The sequence below is a fragment of the Cynocephalus volans genome, chromosome 6 (genome assembly GCF_027409185.1).
Source record: "Cynocephalus volans isolate mCynVol1 chromosome 6, mCynVol1.pri, whole genome shotgun sequence".
Classification (NCBI taxonomy): Eukaryota; Metazoa; Chordata; class Mammalia; order Dermoptera; family Cynocephalidae; genus Cynocephalus; species Cynocephalus volans.
The window spans coordinates 126,100,397-126,114,226 of record NC_084465.1 but is presented as its reverse complement, the minus strand read 5'-3'; the positions used below and the strand labels follow the sequence as shown (position 1 = coordinate 126,114,226).

Sequence of the window (13,830 nt, the reverse complement as noted above, 5' to 3'; positions counted from 1 at the left end):
CAGGAAGGCAATTCCACCTCTCACAGATTGTTCTGGGAAGGGAGGAATGTCCAATAGTCTTTCATACTCAATGTGGCAGATACAAGTTTTCCAAAATTTCAATTTCAGTAGAAAGCAAGAATTTTATCTTTGGCAACAAATACTGCCAGTTGCTTTCCTTGAAGTCACAGCTCATTTCACTCATCTTTGAAAAAATGCCAACCAACCAGAGAAATGCTGAATAACCGGAGTCAGTCTGTCAGCTGTTCTTTCAAGTGAAAGTGGTCCCGACTCAGTTGCAGCAGAGTTTTCAGACAGCTGCTTGCTTCAGTCTGCAGCAGGGCTCTGTGCATGCTTCCCACTGCCACACACAGGCTGAGACAGACACATACTCCGGGGTCAACAGGTGATAAAGTAATCATTCTTGCTACATCATCAAGGACATTTTCTTTTTTTTTTTTTAAAGACAGGTGTAATGGTTAATTTTATTTGTCAACTTGGCTGGGCCACGGAACCCACATATGTAGTCACATATTATTGTTTTTTTTTTTTTTTTTTTCCTGTGAGAGTGTTTTTGAATGGGGTTAACATTTAAATCAGTGGGTGCTAGGTAAAACAAATTACCCTCCACAATGTGGGTGGGCCAACCTAATCAGCTCAAGGACTGAATAGAACAAAAGACTGATTTCCCCGATTAAGAGGGAATTCTGCAGTAGATGGCCTTTGAACTTGAATGGCAGCATTGGCTCTACCTGGGTCTCCAGCCTGTTGATCCACCTTGAAGACTTTGGACTTGCCCGCCTCCATAATCTCGTAAGCCTTCCTTAAAATAGATAAATATACGAGGGTACTTCAAAAAGTTCATGGAAAGATTTGCATCATCTCTCAATTCTATTTTTCCAAGAACTTTTGGAAGTCTATGAAGGCCATTCTTAAGGCAACTGCTTTTCTCTAAACTCTAAGTGCACTGGAGAATATACCAGCTGCTCATACAGTCTGGTGCCAAGGCCTTGACTCATGGTGAGACGCCAGCAGTTTTACCTACCACTGCTTTGCACCGCCAGTGCCAGTGTCAACAGTGGAAAAGGCAAGTAACCATCAGGAAAACAGTTTTGACTGTGCAGCTCCCCAACAACCACTTTGAGAACCACTACTTAGAAGCCAGGACTTGCTATACACTGTGAACCTTGCACACACCCAGCACATAAAAAACAAGGAGGGGAAACGCAAGGCTTGCTCCTGCGCTTCTGGAAACTCAGAGGCAGGGATCCCTCTTACCTGTGTGAGATAGAAGACGTGCGTGTGGGGGACTGTGAACAGAGCGTTGACTGCACCACGGAAGGTATAGATCTGCTGGTGTGGGTCCCCTACAAAGATTTTCCCACACGGCTGAGACAGAACTATATTCATGATGGCTGCAACCAGTAAGAGGAAGAGTGAGGCATCTGAAGGACTTAGCCCATGAAGCAGAAAGAAATTGTATTTGAAAAGACAAGGATGCAAATGCTTTCACAAAACTTAATAAGTGCGCACTGGACAACAAAGTTGTCCTTCCTGCAGGGCAGGCACTTTGTCAGAAGAAGCAACTTTATAATGTACAAATGAGACAGTTCTTGGTCCCAGGAAAACAAATGATTTGTAGTCCTGGATGAATTACCGAGTATAAGAAAATATATAGGCAAATATTAAATAAGCGAATTGTCTTCTCTAATACTAATACACTCAATACTATAACACTCAAACATGACCTAGAAAATCACTCATAATACTGTGCATTCCCTATTAGCCACCTGAGAAATATACACACAATTTTTCACTCTAAATTGACTATCTTTTCCCATTCAGCATAAGTCTAGTCCCCATCATCTGGTGACCTATACTCAAGCAACATTTTAGGAACAACCTAAGCAAAACATATAGAGGAAGATAAATCTGCTTTGTGCGAGGGGAAGGGACAGCTGTTGAAATCCTACACAGCAAGAATTTCTGAGTGACTAAGTGTCATTTGCTCCTCCTCTATCACAAAGAATAATAATCAACTTAAGTCACCTATACATCCTCTTACATAATCGTGATGCTGTTTCTACGTATTTGAGACTACGGATGTCCTGAATAGTTTATCACCTGGGGTACAGTCCTGGGCCTCATCCACAAAGATGGCATCAAAAGAGGCAAGCAAGGGCTTGCTCAGCTGCCACAGCTTCAAATAGCCTAGAAGAGGGAGCAGCGAGAAGAGGTGTCACTCACAGGAGGGCAATCCCACCCAACAGCCCCCAGGGTCTGGCCCTTGCCTACCATCATGAGTCATCTGGTAGGCCTCTTCGGTGCACTCCCGCAGTTTCCGCATGTTGTCCCAGAGCCGGCTTGCTTCCAGGACACCATTCTAGAAAGCAAGGGAGACGGTAACTCAGCATTTAAGATGCGGGAAGAGGCAGCATGCTGAAATCCCACATCACAGAGCAGTGAGTGGCAGGTGTCTCCCTGGCCTCCTGAGGCTCCATGACAGCCTCTCAATACCCGGAGGGTCTCAGGCATTGAGAGGAGTGAGACGCTGGGGCTGTGCCAAGCCCACGACACAGCACTGAGGAGACATCACAAACACTGGTGAACCAGAATTTATTTTTCTCGATTTATGACTGATACTTAATTCATAAAATGAATGGTAAGAGATTAAAAAGACTTGATAAAAAGAAGAAACCAACTTTTTTCCACTAGCAAAATCTACACAAAACCAATAATCAAAAAAATTAGAAGATTCCCAGTCTCATGTAAGATTAGATTCTAGGTCCAGAAGACCGAGTGACAAGCCCTTATAACCCTGGGGCAGGTCATTTGGAGCCTGTGTCGTCTGTGAAATGGGAGGACTGCATGAGGATTAAGTGAGATGTCTATGCATGTTCTTCACAGGAGAAGATACCACACAGCCCACAGTTACCATGAGGGGCCTACGGTCTCGCCCCTCTGTCTTGAACTTCCTGCAAGCAGTTCTAAAGAAATGAAAGACAGAAATAACATGGCACCACACCAACTTACCTCCCTAACACTTAAGATACTCACCAGTTTCTCACTCTGTTCAACCATGACTCTCTGTCCTTGGCTGTTCTTACACCAAATGGGCACATGATCGATAGTGAGCTCTTCATCAGCTGAGGCAAAGAAGTTTTCTAAAGTCTTACACACTAGCTTGGCCCTGATGAATCCAGCTTTCCCTTCAGCAAGGACAGAATTGACCATGAAGGGTGTTAACTTGAAGAGATTCAACTTCTTCTTCAACTGGTACCTGGAATGCATATCCCAAATGAACAGTATTCGTCTTTACTGGCACTGTGGTATTTAGTGTCTCCCCCATTCTCTCCAGTGACACTAAAGTGTCACATACAGGTGAGAGAGAACTTTTAAAAAATCCAGAGAAGTTCTACAAGATCCATGTCTGACGTGAAATGGTTTACACTAGACCTTCGTGAACTCACGTATGACAACCCAGAAGACAAATCAGGTCATAGCAGATACTACTATTCCAAGTTGCAGCCTAGTCTCCAAGAGGCCCCCCAAGGGGACACCCAAAGTTCCTTAAAGGATACCTGGGGCCAGTGCACCTCAGTGGAACCAGTTCCCCAACACCTGTCCAAGGAAAACCTAAAATGATAAGCTTTGTGATACCCTGAGCTTTAAACAACTCAATTTGACCTTCTGTGCCTCAATTCCAGAGAAACAAGAACACCCCTCTCAGTGAAAAATCATTTAAGAACAATACACTTTCACAGAGTAAAGGCACGAGTCACTGAATCTATCTTTACATTCCTGCCTGTGAACGCAGGTAAGAGCACTATGCTTTCTCAGTGTCTTTGTGATCATAATAACCACCACTGAGAAAGAGGAAGGGGGGTGATGACAATGACAGGGACAGCAGTGCTCACTTGCGCCCGACGTGCCCGTAGGCCATGGAGTGGAAGGTTTTGCAGGTGACGTTGCTGGGGAAGACAAGCTCGGCCTGCTTTGCGATGCTCTTGTTGAATGTCACATACAGGAACCTGCTCTCAGACCACTTCTCAGCGTACTTGACCAGGGTGGAGGTCTTCCCAGTGCCTGCAGAAGCCAAGGGGAAGGATGTGACCCTCTGACCAGACAAGTATGCCAAAGGAGCCCCTAGTCAGGTCTTGTCCAGGCTCACCCCTCCTCTGGCTTGAGACCCAAGACAGTGGCAAGTTGTCAATACTGATAAAAGTGGGGCTGTTGTGTGTGGGGAGAGGGTATGGGAACTACCTGTTTGCTCAATTTCTCTGTAAAACTAAAACTGCTATAAAAATAAAGAAAAAACCCAATGGATTCTATGCAAGATTAAGGTGGGCTGGGATGTTGGCTTTGGCAGGTTCTAGCCAGTAACCAAGGGCAAACCACTTGACCTCACTTGCTGCAGCTTGCTCCTTAGCTTCATGTGGGCAGCACTCACCTGTGGGGTTTGTGAGGACAAAGATAAACCATCAAGGTCCCCAGAGCAGGAAGTCAACACATGGTAACTACTGCTGGCCAAGTAGTCACTATGCTTCTAAGGCAAGAGCACACAGATGAAACTCAATTCTGGACTCCCCTGTCTCCCAACTCTCTATCATTCATTCAATTATTCAGTTATTCGACCTGCCATTCATTTAACAAGGATTTATAGAGCACATGTTCAGCTGTATGCTCAGCACTGTGAGTATATTAAAAAGCATTACTATCTAGTTGGAAATAAAGCAGTTAGAGAACAAAATGAGCATATAATGATAACACAGTATAGTGAGAAAGAACATGGGCTGGAAACAAAAAGATTTCACCTGTAAAAGAAGGAAAATGGTACCTCTTGCCCTACCTAACAGGGCTGTCTTAAAGAATAATGAAATAACGTGGAAGTATTTATAAATGCATGTGTTGGCTATTGCTAGATAATCAGATACCAAATAATTTCTAGATAATCATTTATGGTAAGAGTCCAGAGATCATATAGGACTCAAGTGATCGAAGAAGCCCCTGTCAAGAAGAAACAGAAATGACGGGAGTAACATACCATGGCAAAGACAGAGAGAGAGAGATGGACAGAGAGAGGAGGGGAAGATGAGGGAGGGAGAAAAGAGAGAGAGGGGAGAGGAGAGGAGAGAAAAGAGAAGACAGCACGTCTCTGGAGAGAGACAGATCCAGTTTCAAATTCTGGCTCCACCACTTATTTGCTTATTTAACCTGGGGCAAGTCTCTCTGAGCTTCTTTATCTATAAAATAAGGTTAACTAACCAAACTTAAAGAATGTTGTTAGCTTCAGCACTGTGCCAGGGACATTGAAGGTATTTAAAAAATTGTTGTTAGCAGGATATTGAGGCAGAAAAGAAGCAGGAAGGGATTCTAGGTAGAGAAAATAGCATGAACCAGGGTTCAGACAGAATAACCAAGTACCTCAGGAGAGTCTAAGCAGATCAGCTTAGCTGACTGAGGCAGACTAGCAGACAATATATTTAGGAATGTAGTTTAGAACCAGATAGAGGGAGGGCCCTCTAGATGTCATTCTACAAAATCAGGAAGCCAATGAAACCCTCCACGCAGGACAGTAATATGACATATCTCTCCAGAGGCCATCAGGGACGGAGCATATATGATGATAAATGATGCGATCAATCAACCCCAGCAGTATCTACCCCACAAACTAGTTCCTACGAACTATCTGTCTACACAGGAATCCCAGTGTGACTCCCTGGAGTGATAAGACAAAGCACGCGTTCCTTGGCCCGCTGCTGGTGAGGTTATGACTGTGGCAGGCGGATAAGATGAAGCTACAGGTGCCCCAGCCCACGGTGGGAAGGAACTGTGTGACAAAAGGCAGAAATCCCCATCCTGAGCTGGATGCACTCCCTTACCTGCAAATGCCATAATTTTCACCACCTGGAGAGGCTCCATCTTATGGTTCAGAATCAGCTGCTGTTCATGTGTAAGTTGGATGGTTTTCTTGCTATAATCATTACAGAGGAGAAATTAGAAAAATAGAGAGGAATTGAAAAGCCCAGGGAACAGGCTGTCCAAAAACCAACAGGCAAACTGGAAGAACAAAAGTTGACCAAAAGAAGGCCTCCCCCTTAGGATGGTTAAAATGTTCTAAAACTACATCATGATGCTGATTGCACAACTCAGTAAATCTGCTAAAATCACTGAATCACACTCTTAAAATTGGTGAATTTTACATAACATAACGTACATTATGCCTCAATAAAGCTGATGAAGTGAAACAAAACACCTCCTTCCTTAAGCACGAGAAAGGGTCAAGACAGGAAGATAAAATACACGCCCACGTTGCACACATACCCTGGCCAGACAGAAGGCTCCTCTTTCACCTTTGTGGCCTGAGTACAGGAGTTCTCCTGAAGATATAGGCAATAGAAAATGTTGTAGTGAATCCTAATAGGAAAAGAAGTAGAGAGTTTCAAATTCAAGTCACAGTCTATATCTCATTTTTCTCCAGATGTATTTAAACTCCTTACCATTCCTAAAAAGAAAAGACCTACCACCATTTCAGGGAACAAAAGGAAAGAAGAGAATTTAAATTTATCTGCAGCTGACAAAAGCATTCTCGGGGAACACAATTCTGGGAAAGGTGCACTGTTTCTACATAACTTACCAAAAGGAGAAAGAGGCCAGGCCATGCTCTTTATGGAGCAAGAGCACTAGCTATGATCTTGAGACAAATAATCAAAACAGCAATAAAAACCAGTGGACAATAAATGCACGCTCTGCTCCAGCAGTAAGGATCTTACTGGTATACTACAACACTTGCTGATAAACTTGACATCAACATCTTCCTGAGCCTCAGCTGCTCTGCCCCCTACTTCTTGTGGAGTGATATTGGTTTAGAGCGTGAATATCATTCTTTTAAGGTCCCAAAGGAAAGGTGCTATATGGATAACAAGATTACCAAGGACCAGAAAACAAAACAGCCTCCAAGTCACCAAGAGGGACCAAAATGACAGAGTTCAAACAGCAGAGGAACAGGACATCATCAAGCTCAGTCTACTACAAGCCACTGCAGGACCTCCACATGTTCGTCCCGACCCCACACTCACTTCCCCAGATCCCCAATGCCCCCTGCAAGCAATTGCACTCCTCCCCATCCCCAGAGAGAGAAGAACTTGTGTCTGAGCATCAGTCTTTCTGTGGCAACAAATACCTTCAACAATATATTTCAGTCTGGTCATATGATCTCCCAGGAAAAACAGGAAGAAATACATAAAAATCAACAAAAGTCAACATGTCATACTGCTATGGGCTGAACATCCCCCCAGTATTCACATGTTGAGGTCCTAACCCTGAACGTGACTGTTATTACGGTTAAATGAGGTTATATCGGTGGGGCCCTGATCCAATAGGATCAGCGTCCTCATACGAGACACCAGAGCGCTATCTCTGCCATGTGGGGACATGGCAGGAAGGCAGCATCTGCAAGCCAGAAAGCCAGTTCCTCACCAGGAACCACATCTGCCAGTGCCTGGTCTTGGACTTCCAGCCCCCAGAGCCATGAGAAAACAGGGCTGGTTGGCTCATTTGGTTAGAGTGTGGTGCCAATAACACCAAGGTCACGAGTTCACCCAGCCGCCAAAAAAAAGAAAAAGAACTGTGAGAAAATAAACGTCTGTTGTCTAAGTCGCTCGGTCTGTGATGCTTTGTGAGGGCACCTGAGCTGGACCCCGACAAGTCTCCTGCTCCTCATCCATGTCCATGTGAACATGCAGACGACATGTGGGTTCACACTCACGTCATCTGTGCATCTGTCTTGTCCGAATCACATCATGAAGCTCTCTGCCCTTGCCTCCATGCTGCGGAGTGGGACAGGGCACAAGCCACAACAAATGAACTGAAGCAAAACTCAGAGACACAGTAAGCACTCGGACCCATCAAGAACACTGTCCCTCCTCATGCCTCACCAAGGACCACAGGGCCGCCGCTGGGTGCCACTGGCCCCGTTCCTCCCATGCTCACTGATTGCTGGGCTTGCCCTCTGTCCCTGGAGACCTATAGCAACTTCCCTGGGCTGCGCCGTCATGCTCCTGCCACCGGCACTACAGCTCACCATACTCTGGGCTGTGCTCTAGAGTCTCAGGCAGCACAAGGTTGTCCTTACCCATGCCCGTCCGCCCCTACGGACCTCACGCTAGCTCCCCTCACTTGCTACACTCCTGCCACGCTGCACTTTTCTATTCCTTGCACACATCAAGTTCACTCCTGTGTCTGGGCCCCTAAATTATCTGTTCCTTCTCCTGAAATGCACCCTCTCTTGACATTTGGTTTGGATTCAGATGCTGTTCCCTGACAGCAGCGTGGAGCGGCACCCCAATCCCTCCCCTCACCCCGCTACTGCACTCTTACCTAACACACTCACTTATGTGTCACGTGTCTTCCCACACTGCGGCGAGAACCTGGCCAGCCTTTTCCACCAGGGAATCCCAGGGCCCAGGCAGCTGTGTGACATGCAGCGGGTGCTCAATGTTTGCTGGATGCACAGATCCTTGCACACGCTTTGTCCCCTTGCTGCCCACCCCCATCTGCAGTCTTTCTCACACTAAGGTATAAGTGGATGAGGCTTTTCCACATTCCTTCCAGCCCAGCCCAAAAGGGAGGGAGGGAGGAAGCAGACCCTAACGTTGTCCTAGGACAATGCAGCCAGGCGTGGATGGAGACAGCTTCTCCTAGCAAGGGGACTTCCCCGGAGGCTTCAGTACCCGTGAATGTAAACTGCCTCAGTGATGTCTTACAGTCACACTGCATCTTCTATTCACAGGGCACTTACATGCACCTCCACATTTAAACCTCCCAAGCCCTTCATCCTACAGAGGAGGAAGCCGAGAGTGAGCTATATGGGTTTTACAGCTTACTCAACGTCAGCACTGGTAAGTGGCCGGGCTGGGATTGACACCCAGCTCAGCCACTTCTCGCTCTCTCACAGTGTCTCCTGCCTTCCTCCCAGGGTGTTACCTATTGCTGATGTTAATCCCCTTCTCCCTCATGGCGTAGAGAAGCACAGCTATGCAGTACAGGGTCTCAGTGACATCCGGCACGGTCACCGTGGAGGCAGGTCTCCTGAGGCAGAACAGCAGCTGCTGGATGCTGTTCACGCTGCTGGAGAGGAGCACCATGGCTGCCACCAAGGCCCAGACGTTGACAACCTGTGGTGAGGTGCATAAGGACGGAAGGAGAGACCCCAACACAGGCCACGGTGAATAAAAATCACATCAGAAAACCAGGGAGGAAGGCCAAGTTTGGGGTTCAAGTACCATCTACAGATTGTCTGAACTGAGTCCAAACTGCCTAAATGGAATTTGACAAACAATGAAACCTTTTCTTTCGCCCTGGATTCCTTCTTCTCTTCACTTTTGAATTTGAGATCTTAGTTTCCTTTAATTAGATGACATTTATAAAGTATCTAACATAGAGCCTTACATAGAGATGACACTCCAAAAATGCGAGTTCCCTCTCATGTCCCCAGCCCTGCTCTCTAGGCCAATGAGAGCTCGTAGGCCCACGAGTATTTGGTAGGATCAACACAAGATAACCAGTAAATGAGTGCCTACCCTGGAGGAACAGAAGATGGAGAGACAAGAGGACAGCAGTCTTCAGGGGAGAAATCAAGACTGACAATTCTATAGTATGATGATGTTAATTTTTTTAAAAAATTATTTAACAATTATTAAATATTAAGTTAAATATTAAATAAGTTACTAAAAATTTATTTTGTGAAGATAGTAATGTCTAACTAAATGTTCATTAACAAAGAAATAGTATTAAACATGTTTTTGTCACTCTTACAAGTGTCCCTGTTAAAGACTGTACTTCAGGAAGGGAAAGTTCCCTGCCCCTCTCACTACAACCACCCTGTGCAAGAAAACTCACTCCATGGTCATCAGAAGTCATTCCATTCAAGACAGAAAGAGAGGGCTGCCTGGTTAGTGCAGCTGGTTAAAGCGTGGTGTTTGAACACCAAAGTCAAGGGTTCAGATCCCTGTACCAGTCAGCTGCCAAAAAAAAAAAGAGAGAGAAATGCAAATGCCTGGGTTTCCAACCCTCTGTGGCCAGCAGAACACAGGCAGAGTTGCATGTGAGTGTCCCCAATCTGGAGGAAGAGGAATAGGACTGAGATTCAGGAAACTGGGGGCTATTTCCAGCTTCTCATTACCTCACTGTGTGTCCATAGCAAAACCCTTAATTTCTCCACCCTTTTCAAAAAACCAAAGTTGTCAACAATGGAACGGGCTGTATTGTAAAGAAATCCTATATTCGAAGTGTTCAGAGACTAAATGACCACCTTTCAGGAATATTTCAGAGAGGATTTCTCAGCAGAATGAGAAACTGGATTAAACATTTTTTTAAATTCTTTTCAAATCTAAGAAGTTATAATTATATGGCCTTTTATTTCTGCAGTGGGACCAATGACAAAATTAATGCTCCAAAGCATTCAGAGATTAAATAAAGATTTTGAAAATAAATATAGAGTAATCTGCAGCTGAACTTAATCACCGATATTCTTCCTTCCAGTGAAAGAAGATGCTGCCTCCCCAGGGACCTGCCCCAGCCCCCTGACATACCCCAGCAGCTCCGCAGAGGTCAGGCAAGTGCTGACGCAAGCATGCCTCTGCCTCAGGAAGGAGGGGGTGGTCTCTCAGGCTCCACAGCACTCTCTTGGGGTCTACACTGGGGGAGCATTTAGTGGTGGCTGTATATCTGTAAAACAATCATGGAAGAGTCCATAAGGAAGATGACTATAAGCACTGACGTACAGAAAAGGACTTCAGAACCGTCTTCCTACAGGAAAAAAGAAACTCACCGTATGAGGTTCAGCACACACAGGTCTGACTCCTTTTCGATGCCGCAGTTCAACAGGATGCCGTCCACCTTGCTGACAGCTTGCTCTTCATTCATTAGGTATCGGTGATAGAGTTTTTTCCAAGGAATGAACTATATAGTTAAAAAAGCCAAAATAATTTGAAGGCAATGGCTGTTAGCAAGTAGATTAGGCCACAAGAACACAGAAAGCCTTCTACCAACTGAAAAGCAGTTATAGCTCACAGTTCAAAAGCTGAGCAAATCAGATAGAAATATACAAATTTTGGTTGAAAACTAGAACTGGGTCTTGGTCTTAATTCTAACACTAACTTGTTGCAGAATCTGGGAAAAGCAAGTGCTTCAGTTTCCCTACCTGAAACATGAGGACACTAAGAGCTCAGAATTCAGTGAGGATAAAATATGAGAGATGTGGCTATACTGACATTGGACAAAATAGACTTTTCAGTCTAAAACTATTTCTAGAGACATAATATAATGACAAAAAGAAAGGACATTATGCAATGATAAAAGGGTCAATTCACCAAGAAGATATATATATATGCACCAAACATCACAGTTCCTAAGTATCTGAAGCAAACATTAACAGAATTGAAGGAAGAAATAGACAGCAACACACGATTAATAGTAGACTTCAATATCTAATTTCAGTAATGGCTAAAACAACCAGACACAAGATGATTAAATAAGCAAGGGATCTGAACAACACTATAGACTAATTAGACCTAACAAACATAAACAGAACACTACACCCAACAACAGCAGAGTATATACTCTTCCCAAGTGCACATGGAACATTCTCCAGGATGGATCACAAGTTAGGCCACAAGTCTTAACAAATTTAAAAAGACTGAAGTTATACAAAGTATCTTTTAAAATCACAATGAAATGAAACTAGAAATCAAGAGAAGGAAAACTGAAAATCAACAAATACACAGACGTTAATCAACACACTCTTAAAATTACCAATGGGTCAAAGACGAAATCACAGAGAAAATAAGAAAATATCTTGAGACAAATGAAAATGAAAATACAACATACCAAAGCTTATGGATGCAGTGGAAGCAGTGCTAAGAGGGAAGTTTATAGCTGTAAATTCTTACATTGAAAAAGAGGAAAGAGGGCCGGCCCGTGGCTCACTTGGGAGAGTGTGGGGCTGATAACACCAGGGCCACGGGTTTGGATCCCTATATAGGGATGGCTGGTTAGCTCACTTGGGAGTGTGGTGCTGACAACAAGTCAAGGGTTAAGATCCTCTTACCGGTCATCTTTTAAAAAAAAAAAAAAAAAAAAAAGAGGAAAGATCTGAAATCAACAACCTAACTTTACACCTCAAGGAACTAGAAAAAGAGAACAAACAAAGTCCAAAGTTAGCAGAAAAAAAGAAATAATAAAGATTAGAGTAGAAATAAATCAAATTCAAGATTTAAAAAATAAAGAAAAATCAATGTAACTAAGAGTTGGCTTTTTGGGAAAAAAAAAAAAAATCAACAAACCCTTAGCTGGACAGAGAAAAGACTCACATAACTAAAATGAGAAATAAAGGGGCTGGCCCGTGGCTCACTCGGGAGAGTGCGGTGCTGATAACACCAAGGCCCCGGGGTTCGAATCCCATATACGGATGGCCGGTTCACTCACTGGGTGAGCGTGGTGCTGATCACACCAAGTCAAGGGTTAAGATCCCCTTACCGGTCATCTTTTAAAAAAAATAAATAAATAAAATAAAATAAAATGAGAAATAAAAGACGGGACATTACAACTGATACCACAGAAATAAAAGGATTATAAGAGACTACTATGAACAACAGTACACCAACAAATTGAATTAACTTAGAAGAAATGGGTTAAATTCCCAGAAACACACAACCTACCAGACTGAATCATGAATAAATAGAAAATCTGAACAGACCAATACTGAGTAGAGAGATTGAATAAGTAATCAAAAAGCTCCCAACAAAGAAAAGCCCAGGACCAGATGGATTCACTGAGAATTCTGCTGAACGTTTACAAAAGAATTATACCAATACTCCTCATACTCTTCCAAAAAACTGAAGAGGAGGGAGCACTTCCAAACTCATTATCTATGAAGCAATATTACCCTGATACCAAAGCCAGACAATGATACAACCAGAAAAGAATATGAGCCATCATAAATTACTGAAAATAAACATATCACATCATTGTTAATGACGATAAACATAGCATTCTACTAACGTTTCAAGAAGTATGCACAAGCTGGAACATTGTCTCAAAAAACCTTCTCCAGCATAATGGAGAAAACCCTCACTTATCCCTATCTGTGACTATTCAGTTCACACCCGAGAGATCTCAATTTAGTGTGCACAAATACTATGACACAAACAGGTTCACATCTAAAAGCATAAAGGTATTTCTCAGAAACTAGGAGCCAGTACCCCAAGTAAAGAACAGGGCTAGAGTGACATGAAATTTCCTCCAAAACCTTTTGTGTGCAGAAGAAAAATTTACTAAGTCTTGATATATCTATCTTGTACACCATCCCTGAATTTTTAAACTTCAATACAGTTGAAGGGAGATTTAATCTCCGTATCTCTGACTTATTCCCAAATAGCTACTTTAAGGGATACATAAGCTAAGCAAACATTCTCCCTGCCCTCAAAGGAAAGGGTGGGAAGCCAGAGCAGTAATATGGTCAACTGTAGGACCAGAAAGTCTTCTCTGAGAGCCGGTGTCCACTGTGTCAATCTCAGAAGGTGCTCCAGGGCGATTCAATGTGATACTCATTGGTCAATCACCTGCTATGTGTAAGAAACTGTGAGGCACAACAGAAAATGCAAAGACGTACAGAACAACCAGCTTTCAGCACCCAAGAAAACCAGCTTAAATTATGGGCCTCTATCAATGAGTCCATAATTTAAAGTGGGGAGAAAAGCTCTCTAAAACTCTAATACATGGCTGGCCAGTTAACTCAGTTGCTTAGAGCACAATGTTATAACACCAAGGTCAAGGATTTGGATCCCCTTA

At 43.7% G+C, this 13,830-nt stretch overlaps 1 protein-coding gene across 6 annotated transcripts in view; it reads right to left on the bottom strand.

Annotated features, from left to right (window-relative positions):
• Nucleotides 1–13,830, bottom strand: part of FBH1 (F-box DNA helicase 1) — a 44,951-nt gene that overhangs the window by 17,153 nt on the left and 13,968 nt on the right. For all 6 annotated transcript variants that reach the window (XM_063099878.1, XM_063099877.1, XM_063099879.1 and 3 more), the window contains 10 exons: nucleotides 10,811–10,941; nucleotides 10,572–10,707; nucleotides 8,965–9,155; nucleotides 6,304–6,396; nucleotides 5,862–5,953; nucleotides 3,897–4,065; nucleotides 3,037–3,259; nucleotides 2,275–2,362; nucleotides 2,104–2,190; nucleotides 1,258–1,394 (listed from right to left, as the gene is read on the bottom strand). In XM_063099878.1, the coding sequence (XP_062955948.1) occupies nucleotides 1,258–1,394; nucleotides 2,104–2,190; nucleotides 2,275–2,362; nucleotides 3,037–3,259; nucleotides 3,897–4,065; nucleotides 5,862–5,953; nucleotides 6,304–6,396; nucleotides 8,965–9,155; nucleotides 10,572–10,707; nucleotides 10,811–10,941 (1,347 nt within the window). The remainder of the gene's footprint in view (nucleotides 1–1,257; nucleotides 1,395–2,103; nucleotides 2,191–2,274; nucleotides 2,363–3,036; nucleotides 3,260–3,896; nucleotides 4,066–5,861; nucleotides 5,954–6,303; nucleotides 6,397–8,964; nucleotides 9,156–10,571; nucleotides 10,708–10,810; nucleotides 10,942–13,830) is intronic.